Here is an 11,114-nt window from a genome sequence, read left to right as displayed (position 1 = left end):
ATGGTAGTCAAGAGATCAAAAGATGCACTGCACTGGGAAAATCTGCTGTCAAGAACCTCTCCAAAATGCTAATGAGCAACGAAGTCAATATAAAGACTAAATAAAGTATATCTGATTCAAGTCATAGTCTTCTCAGTTACTTGCTATGCATCTGAAAGCTGGACAATGTCTAAGAATTAAAGAAGTAAAATTGATGTCTTTAAGTCTGGCTTGTAAAAGAGTACTGAATACACCACAGGCTGCATCTTGCAGAAAGAGTAACCAGTAATTGTTAAAAGTAAGGATGTTGAAGTTTTGTCTCACATACACTGGACTTGTTAGGTGGGGAAATCCTTTGGAAAAAAGATGATATGCTTGGAAAGGTGGATAGTCACCAAAAGAAAGGGAGATCTACAACAAAATGAACTGACATAGTGACTTTATCAATAGGCTCAAGTATATCAGAGATGATGAGGATGGCACAGGATAGGGCAGGGTTAAGATCTGTTGTTCATAGGGTAGCTGTGAATTGTATTTGACTCGATGGCATCTAACAATAACAAACTTCTATATATTTCTCTTTGTAGTCTCTGGTATTTTCCTTCATTTATTTATCTCCACAAAATAATAAGAGGGTCTGAGTTAGAAAAAAGGGCAAATAAAAAGACATTCTTCCCTTTCCCTTATAGGCATAATGTTGCTGTTGTTGCTAAGAGTCACTGAGAGTTTATTTCAATCATAGCAACCACATATGAAAGAGATGAAATTCCCCACAAGTTTTCTAGTCTCTAATATTAAAAAAAAAAAAAAGGATCCCTGGTGTCCTAGCAGCAAGAAGCTGTGCTGCAATACGAAGGCATGTGGTTCGAGGCCACCAGTTACTTCACAGGAGAGGGATGGGCAATCTCCTCCTGTGCGATTAACTGCCTCTGAAAATCTGCTGGAGGGTCAGCTATGGGTCAGTTCGGATTCCACGGTACACAACAACAACAACAACAATCTTTACAAAAGCAGATATCATATTTACTGCTGTGCCTCCAATGTTCCTTACATAGGCATACAGTTTTACTTACTTTTAGGAAGGAGATGGTAAATACCTTATTTCCTGAGTTCTTGGGGAATGCCAGTATTGATTAACTGGGAAAGTTTCTGATCCTGACATTTAGTTTTATGTTTCATGGAATTGAACCTGTAGTCACTGGACTCAATATCTAGGACCTGATATGAAGCAGCTGTCAATAAGCGTATGGCATTAAGGATTCAATGCGATCTCAGAAATAAAAAACCACAATATAGACATGACTGCACATATACTTACCACTTTTCTATGGCTATGGTCTTTGCTACTACCTCTGCAGAATGTCCAAATATATATTTAATGAGAAGGATATGTTATTAGGCTCTGCATGGCCTAGTAGGATAATGTTATAAAAAGAATTTTGTTTTCTTCAAAGCTGTTAAAATGATGTGGGTTTTTTTTTTTTAAATCCCATAGTGAGCAAGCAGCAGCAATGGAATTAAAACTAATCAATAACTAGGCATTTGCTGTTACTACCTTTTTATAATTTGCTGTAAATCCTATTAATGTCAAGTGAATCTTCCAAAAAGGAAAATCTGTTTGTCTCATTATCTGCTTTTAATTCAAATTTCAGAGTAGAGGAAAAAAGTTTCATAATTATTTAAGAGTCAAAGACTTCTCTGATTTTGCCTCACTAATTTATTTTAATGACCACTAAGCAACTTACCCGTTGTTGAATAGGCCAAGGCTTAGTGATTGCAGAAAGATCACAGGCTGTCATCAGCATTGCTCTGTTAAGGAGAAAAAGAAACCAATTCCCCTGTTTACTTTTATGTGAAAGCATAACCTCAATAAGCGGTTAATAAAGTTAAATTAAAACCTTCTAAACAATGGAGTAACAATCTATGAGGAGTTAAAAAAAATAAAGGCAGGATTTGTACAGAAACCCGACTGATGTAATGATAACAGAGCAGCATTGTTCTGGTCACCCCGTGAACTGCTGGACTTTGCCCTCAAACTGCCTCATTTAGCTGCAGACTGTCACAAAGAGGAATTATTAACCTCTGGGCAAAATGCTGCCTGCTGCTTTAATTTTATAAACCTAGCTCTCGCATTCTCAGTGACAGAATGATGAAAGCAAGCTGATTACTAATAACTAACCATTAAAGACATACTACTGATAAAGGACGTGTAACAGAAAGGGTTATTATGGTGGGCCATTCTATTCTATTCAGCAGCTATCATGACTTCCGTGTGAAAATCTTTGGAAAATTACATGGCTTTGCTAAACAAAGACAAAGAAATGCAAAGAAGCATAGTGCTCTTTGGGCCTTTTCTCAGAAGCACAGTGAGAACCGTGGTGGCCTCTGGAGCCTGTGATAAGCGCTCTAACCCTGAGCATCACAGCCACTGCCTGAAAATAGTTCTTTCTTTTGCTCAGTGTTTTTCCATGTCAGATCCAAGTATCTACCAAATGAACCCTTTATTGCCTTTGAAGACAAAGGCTAAAAGGTCACTCAAGCAAGGGACAATATCATTTATTCCTTTAGAGAAAGCCAAACTCAAAGTATATTCTTCCTTACCATATTAAGAATCTAAAAACCAAAACTCAAACTCACTGCTGTACCAACTCACAGCAGCCCTTCATCGGGTTTCCAAGGCTGTACATTCTACTGTAAACTTGTCCATATCTCTCCCTTGGAGCCACAGGTAGATTCGAACCACTGGGAAGCACAGCTTTGGGTTACCAGTGGGACTATGGCCTATGCCACCAGAACAATCCATATGAAAGTGGAAAGGACTCTATACTCTTCTGTGTATTACAGTGACTCTCAAGAGGGCACCCAAAATATTTTTAATAATTGTTTTGAAACCATTTTCATGAAAGATTTCAATAAAGCTTGCCATTACAAACAGACTTCCCTTAAGTAGACTACGCACTTATATGCATTTAACTTGCTATCTGCTGTAGAGCTGGTCTAAGATTCACGGCAACTCCATGCACAACAGAACAAAATGCTGTCCTGTTTTAGGTCATTCTCACCAATTGCAGATCAAACTGCTGTGATCCATAGGGTTTCCCTCACCTGAGTTTTGAAAGTAGATCACCATGTTTTTCTCCCTAGACCATCTTAGCCTGGAAGCTCTGCGGAAACCTGTTCAGTATCATAGCAACACACGAGCTACCAGTGTCACTGGGTGTGTGTACTGACCAGGAATTGGACCAGAGTCTCCAAAGCAGAAGTAAAGAATTCTGCTGTGAAGCCACCAGTGCTTCTATGAACTAAACCATAATCCGAAAATAAAGGGTGCAGGAGGGTATGCTGAGCACCAGACCCACTGAGTTCGACCTTCTCTGTGCAGAATGACATCTTGTTAGGTGCTGCCAAGTTGAGTATGACTCATAATGACCCTACTAACAGATGTGAACCCTGTCCTACCATGTGCCAACCCTACAATCTCTGACAGACTCAAGCCCATTGCTGCAGTCACTGTGTCAATCCACCTGGTTGAGGATCATCCTCTTTTTTGTGGTCCCTCCACCTTCCCAAGCATGATGTCTCTCTCCAAGGAATAGCCTCTCCTAGCAACATGCCCAAAGTAAGTGAGGTTAAGCTTTGTCATCTTTGCCTTCAAAGAGCATTCTAGCTGTACTTTCCCCAAGACATATCTGTACTTTGAGGAGTCCACAGGATATCCAACACTCTGAATACCTGAAAAGTGACTTAGTGAAATGAAACATGGAGCCTGTGGCACAGACTGGAAGAAGTAACACTCTCCTTCCTTTAGTTATTGAGAAAAACTGTTCATTAATCAGAGCAATATGTTTGTACATTTCTAAAGTACTTCTCTGAAAAACATGTTAACACTATTAAGAGAAGCATGACTATAGGAATATTGGTTTGTTTTCCTATAATTTGCATCTTTATTCACATACTTGTTGTTGCTGTTGTTATGTGCAATCGAGTCACTTATGACTCATAGCAACCCTATATACAACAGCCTTAAATCCTGCTCTGTCCTGTGCTGATCACACTGCCTCTGACACACCCATCCCGATTACCCCAATCACGGAATCAATCCACCTCATAAAGGGTCTTCCCCTCCTACGTCGTCCCTCCACCCTCCCAAGCATGATGTCCCTCTCCAAGGACCTGTCTCTTCTTGCAAATATCCAAAGTATGTCAGACAAAGTGCCAGGAACTGAAGCTGTGAACAATCTCAATCTCTTCACCATCCATCCTGATGCTACCGATTGGTCCAGTGGTGAGAATCTTTGTCTTCTTGACATTGAGCCTCAGTCCATACTGAAGGCTGCAGTCCTTGACCCTTTGCAGGGTTGTGTCATTTGCATAATGCAGATTGTTAATAGATCTTCCACCAATCCTGATGCCACACTTCTCCTCATAGAGCCCAGTCTCTCGGATAATCTGTTCTGCATACTAAGTAATCTAAATCTATTTAAAGAAACTTTGATTCCAAAATTGTAATAACACTATCCTTAGACCTGCTGTTTTCACTTAGTCATTCATTTCCACTGAGTTGGAATCAACTCTTGGCTTAACTTCTGGTCCCTTTTCCAAGAGTGTAAATTGCCTGGGGGATGGTTGCTCATCTTTCTCCCTTGTTGCTCCTGGTAGACTTGAACTGCCAGAGAGGCACCCCATTTGGGTTGATGATGCAACTCTCTATGGACTATAGCACGAGGGTTCCCTACTTACTTTTCTTTATTAGTGACCCTTTTGTTCCTTTTTATTGATCCAGTTCTCGCCACAGCAAAAGGAGTAACAACCAAAGGTAAGAAGAGTGGGGCAGGGGACCGAAGAGGACAAATAGAAAGCTTAAAGGGGTCCAGTTAAGAGCAGTGCTCTGCCGCTCTTCAAAACAGTGCAGCCCTCTCCATGTTTCCTTTATATTAGGATGTTCTTTTCAGCACTTTACCTCATAAGAAATAGGAAAATGAATAAGGGAGACAATAACCTTGCATTGACATTTTATCAGAGTCTGAAAAGCTGTTCTATAATAATGGAGCAATTTATTTACTTGAATTAATATATATACTTCTTTTCAAATAAATATTCATATTCAGCCATCAGTTTAGCACTCTAGAGAATTGTGACAACTTCTGAGATCATCAGCTTTTAACAAGAATTGCAATAAAAACTGATAAGGAGAAAATGAATTGGGTAGTAAAATTTCAGCTTTAAAGATAGAAAACCAACTTACAAAAATAACTCCTTCTGATAAGGATCTTCCAAATTGAACTGATTTTTTCTTATAAGTTCAAAAAATTCTCCTCGCCTCCTTGGAAACAAAGAAAAAAAATTTGGTAGTTACTATACTTCTCCAGGTTCTAGGTTCTTTGTTTTAATAAGACTCATTAATTTTGCGTGTGTGTGGAACTCTCTACTGGACTTTGGCCCATGTTAGAACACAATATAAAAATGCAAATTTCAAAAGCTTTTTAAAAAAGATAATTTTAAAAGCTTTAGTCCTTTTCACTTTCTTTGGATGAAACATAAAACCTTATATAATTTGTCAATCTAGATATAAAAATAATAGTGATTTAACTCCTTGAGCATAATTTTAAGAACATAAAAGAATGAGTTAAAAACTTGATACTAAGAATTATTTAAGAAATTTTAAGTGCATGGCATAATATGATCTATATGGGCTCAGTTTAGCTTCAAGCAACTTATTCATCTATACTATGATATAAAAAATTCACTCATTTCTGTTGGATAGACTCACAATTGGCCTTCTAGTGAGCTCTCAGAGACTGTGTTTCACATAGGAAGAGAATGAATGTCTATCTCCTTTGGGGCTGTTGGTGGATTTGAACTGCCATAGAGGTGCTGTGTTTTGTTAGCAATGTAACAATCATGACTATGCCACCAGGACTCCCTTATACTATGAGATAGTCAAGTCAAAGTCATTGCTGTTGAGTTGCAATAAACTTAACTCTCTAAGTGGGCTTTCTCATGAGGAGTTAAGATTTGGTAAATTTGAACCACCAGAGAGGAATGGACTTCAAGTTCTCAACAGATACAGCTAAAAAAACTATACCTGCCCAGAGATAAGAAAGTATTGTCTAGCTTTCAGAAAGGTGGATTAATTCTAAAATGCACATGTCACATGTGCACACTCTAAAAGAAAAAAAAAAGCTTTAAATTTTGAATAGTTACATTCAAAATTCTTCATGAAAAAAATCTCACAAAAAAGAAGCAAAACTTAATGCTTTTGGCATTACGTTCTCTTTTCTGCTCATCTAGACTTGGATGGCAACATAATTGCATGTGTCAGTGGTGTATGAAGGCAGTGGCACAGGGATAACGATGAAAAGCAAACGGCCTACATAATCCTTAGAGTGGACAACATGGCTTGGGATGACACTGTGACTGCTGCGTACCTGTACATTTGAAACATTAGAAATCATGGGGTATTCTGTAAATGATAATGTTAAGTAAATGCCAAAGGAGTAAGCATTTCTGGCTAATGCCATTATTATTTTTAAAAAATTTCTTCCAGTTGTCTGATTAAATAACTTTGGTAAAATATTTTACCCTTATAATCTCAGAAGTACCAAACATGGATTTCAAAAGTTTGAAACAATGGTAACATTCCAAAGGCTTATTTATCTCAGGGTATGTCTTAAGACTTACTTAATGTACAGCGCTAGGTCTGTAGATAAAATAGCCTGCTTGATTATTTTCAAGGTAGTCTTGTATTCTTCAATGGAGAGCCCACTGAGGATCTGATTCCCCTTTATGGAAAAAGAAAACCATCATTAGCACACCACCTGGAGAAGTAGCTGACAGCAGAAACTGCAATATTAAAGCTCCTAAGAACAAAATCAGAAAATCAGTCACATATCTTAAAAACATGCCCAGAGTTCTAACCTCATCAAAATAGAAGGTATCTGCTACATAAAAGAAATTCCATGAAAAGATGTTTTTTTCCATCTATCCTTCCAATCTTTGTGTCTCATTTTCTTTTTTAAAATTAATTTTAATAAACATTTACAGAGATTTTAGATTTCCATTCATTCATGTGTCTCATTTTCTAAGCGAAATCAGCCTTAAAATAGTGTAAATGCATGCATATGAATGTTCCTCTAGCTGACTCCTTGGGCTTTAATTCAGAATGAAAATAATAGCCAAGTGTCCTTTCCTGTGGATAGATTAATTGCTATAATCTAACAGTAAATGATCCAACTCATGGTCTTTTTAATTGCTTGATATGCATATGAGAGTTGGACAAAGAATAAGGATGACAGAAAAAGAAACAATGCCTTTTGTGATGAAGAAGAGTATTGAATCTTCCATGGATTACCAAAAGAACAAACAAGTTTATTTTGGAAGAAGTGAAACCAGGGTGCTCTTTAGAAGCGAGGGTGGTGGAACTTCATCTCACATACTCTGGGCATGTTGCCAGGAGGAGCCAGTCCTTGGAAAGACACATCATGCCGGGAAAGGGAGAGTGTCAGAGGAAGGGAGGAAGACTACAGTTAGATGGGTTGACACAGTGACTGAAAAGTGGTTTCAAGCGTAGCAAAAATCGTGAAGAGGGACAAGAAAGGGCAATGTTCAGGGCTGCTGTTCATGTGATTGCTGCTATGTGTTGTAGTCAACTTAATGGCACTTCACAGCAACAGCAGCAAGTTACATTCTTCAAACTCAAAGCCATATTAATGGACATAAAAAGCAGAGCAGTGAACTTTCTGGAAAACTGATTATTAAGAAGTTATTTCTCTATGACTTTTGCAAGAAACAGTAACATTTTGGGTACAGTTTTACATCATTTTAATCTAATCAATATCTGAAATAGTGTGTATTTATTGAGAACATGTCCACAAAGATGGGTAAAAGACATGAGCCAAAGCTATAAATATATTGGTAATATAAAGAAAATGTGAGATGAAAGACCTATTAAAAAAGCCTGTTGTCATCAAACACAGAAATTTCATTATGACCCAGTTAGGAATATACTCTGTGAAAATTAGAACTGAGACACAAATGGAAATTTGTATAACAGTGTTCATAGCAGTGTTATTCACCATCGCAAGAACATAGAAACGGCACAAATGTCCAACCACAATCAAATGGATTGAGAGATTGTGGTGCACTCAAACGAAGGAATACTACTCAGCACCCAGGAGCAACCTTCTGAAAATTACTATATAGCCTGGGAGGGACGCAGCATTATGTTGAGTGAACTAACTCAAGTCACGTAAGGACAAGTACTGCATAAGATAGTTATCTAGAAATAGAAAGATAACTAGTAAAATGTGTATGAGGACCCAAGGGAGGCAAGGTAGGAGCAGAGAGGTGAGGATGAGCATGGGGAAAAACACAGGGTCATACAGTTTGGTTGGAGGTGGTGGTAAAGGAAATGGCAAAGATGCGGTGGGGATATGGAAAGACAGGGTAAGAGTGGGCATAGTTCAGTGATGATTGTCAGATAGTCTTCTAATAATAAACATCCAAATTAAGACAGACTAGGAAGAAAGATTGGCCATCCACTTCTCAAATATAAGTGGCCTTTGAAAACCCTATGTACAGCAGAGCACACTTAGAGTAGACTAAAAAATATGGCAACATAAGTTAAGCACTCAAATTTGGAAACATAAAGGAGGAGAAACAGTTGTAAGAAGAAATTAACAATTGGTATGTGGAATGTGAGAAGCATGAATGTAGAAAAACTGGACACTGTAAAGAAAGAAGTGAAAAACATAAATATTGACATATTGGGTATTAGCAAAATGAGACAGATTGGCATGGGACATTTGGAATCTCACGATCATATGGAGATGAAAGGTGGAAAAAAATGCGATTGCTTTCATAGTTAAAAAGGCCATTTCTAGATCTATCGTGAAATACAATATTGTGAGTGACAGGATAATATCTAGATGCATACAAGGAAGAACTGTTAATACCACTATCATTCCAATTTATGCACCTACAACCAGAGCCAAAGAGGAGGAAATAGATGATTTCTATCAAAAGTAGCAGTGAGAAATTGATCAAACATGTAACCAAGATGCCATTAATAATAATGGGTGACTGGAATACAAAAGTTGTGAATCAGGAAGAAAGATAAGTAGTCAGAAAATACGGCCTTGGTGACAGAAATGAAGCTGGGGACAGAATGATAGAATTTTGTGCAATCAATAATTTACTCATAGCAAATATCTTTTATAAGAAACAAATTCTAACATACACATGAATTTCACCTGATGGGATGCACAGCAATTAGACTGATCACATCTGTGGAAGGAACTGTTGGAGAATTTCAATACCAGCAGTGAAAAGTAGGCCAGGTGCGAATTGTGGAACAAACCATCAACTGTTTCAAATTAAAACTAAAGAAGGTTAAATTATATCCACAGGAATCAAAATTTGACCTTCAGTCTATCTCTCATGAACTTAACAACCAACTCAGGAATAGGTTTGAGGCCTTGAACATTAATGAATGAAGACCAGATAAGCTGTAGGAAGATATCAAGAATATTGTTCATGACGAATGCAAAAAGTCATTACAAAGAAGGAAGAAGAAGAAGAAAAAACCAAAACAGCTATCAGAAGAGACCCTGAATATTGCACTAGAGTGCCAAGAAGCTAAAGCAAAGGGATGAAATCAAGAAGTTAAGGAGCTGAATAGAAGATTTCAAAGGGCCACTCGGGAAGACAAGGCAAAATATTATAATGAAATGTGCAAGTAGCTGGAGTCAGAAAATCAAAAGGGCAGAACTTGCTCAACATTTCTTAAGCTGAAAGAACTGAAGAATAAATTAAAGTCATGAGTTGCAATGCTTATGGATGATATAGGCAGAATATTGAATGATTCAGGAACCATTAAAAGCAGATGGAAGGCGCATAGTCATTGTGCCAAAAAGAACTGGCTGACACAGAAGAATTTCAAGAAACAACGTATGATCAAGAGACAGTGGTGACGAAGGAGGAATTGCAGGCTGCTTTGAAGGACTTGGCAAGAAAAATAAAGCCTCAGGAATTGATGGAATACCAATTGACATATTGCAGCAAACAGATGCTGCTCTGCATGTGCCCACCAAGTTGTGCAAAGAAATCTGGAGGACAACCACCTGGCCAACAGATGGGAAGAGATCCATATTTATTCCCATTCCAAAAAAAAGGTGACCCAACAGAATGTGGAAATTATCAAACAATATCACTAATATCACACACTAGCAAACTCCTGCTAGTGAGTATCCAGAAAAGCCTTGAACAGTACAATGACAGAGAACTACCAGAAGTACAAGCTGGGCTTAGAAGGGATCGTGGCACTAGGGACATTGCTGCCAATGTTAGATGGATCTTGGCAGAAAGTGGAAAGTACCAGGAAAACGTCTATCTGTATTTCATTGACTATACAAAGGCTTTTGACTGTGTGTATCACAATAAATTGTGGCTAACCTTGAGGAAAATGGGAATCACAGAACACTTGATTGTGCTTATACCAAACCTATACTTGGACCAAGAAGCAGTCCTCAGAACAGAGCAGGGTAACAATGCATGGTTCAAAATCAAGAAGGAGTATGTCAGAGATGCATCCTGTCCCCATACCTTTTCAATCTGTATGCTTAACAGATCATTTGGGAGGCAGGGATTTATGAGGAGGAATGTGGCATCAAGATTGGAGGAATTCTCATTAACAACCTATGATATGCAGATGATACAACCTTGCTTGCTAAAACTGAAGAAGACCTGAAGCACTTGCTGCAAAAGGTCAAGGGCTGTAGTCTTCAGTATGGACTGAAGCTCAACATCATTAAGATAATGATTCTTACCACTGGGACAATTGGCTGTGCCATAATAGATGGAGAATAGATTGAAGTTGTTAGCAATTACAGCTTGCTTGGACCCACAATCAACAGTCTTTATTTTATTTTATTTTATTTTATTTTATTATTTTTGTGTGAGTGTACCGTCAAATCAGATCTGACTGGTACAGGAGGAGACTGTCCCTCCTTTCCCGGCAGAGCATCTGGTGGATTTGAACCGTGCGCCTCTGGGATTGTAGTTGCAGCTCCTTGCCACTAGGCCACCAGAGCTCCCCTCACAATTAACAGTCTTAACACCAGCAGTCAGGAAATCAA

General features: G+C 38.2%; 1 protein-coding gene across 1 annotated transcript in view; it reads right to left on the bottom strand.

The window, feature by feature from the left end:
• PDE5A (phosphodiesterase 5A, cGMP-specific) overlaps positions 1-11,114 on the bottom strand; it is a 259,248-nt gene that overhangs the window by 10,337 nt on the left and 237,797 nt on the right. Inside the window, exons 16-18 of the mRNA XM_006881059.1 lie at positions 6,661-6,761; positions 5,225-5,302; positions 1,725-1,788 (exon numbers count right to left, since the gene is read on the bottom strand). Of these exons, the coding sequence (XP_006881121.1) occupies positions 1,725-1,788; positions 5,225-5,302; positions 6,661-6,761 (243 nt within the window). The remainder of the gene's footprint in view (positions 1-1,724; positions 1,789-5,224; positions 5,303-6,660; positions 6,762-11,114) is intronic.

This window comes from Elephantulus edwardii, unplaced genomic scaffold, assembly GCF_000299155.1.
Source record: "Elephantulus edwardii isolate Elephantulus edwardi_28Jun2011 unplaced genomic scaffold, EleEdw1.0 scaffold00012, whole genome shotgun sequence".
In the NCBI taxonomy this organism is placed as follows: Eukaryota; Metazoa; Chordata; class Mammalia; order Macroscelidea; family Macroscelididae; genus Elephantulus; species Elephantulus edwardii.
This window is presented reverse-complemented; position numbering and strand designations above follow the sequence as displayed.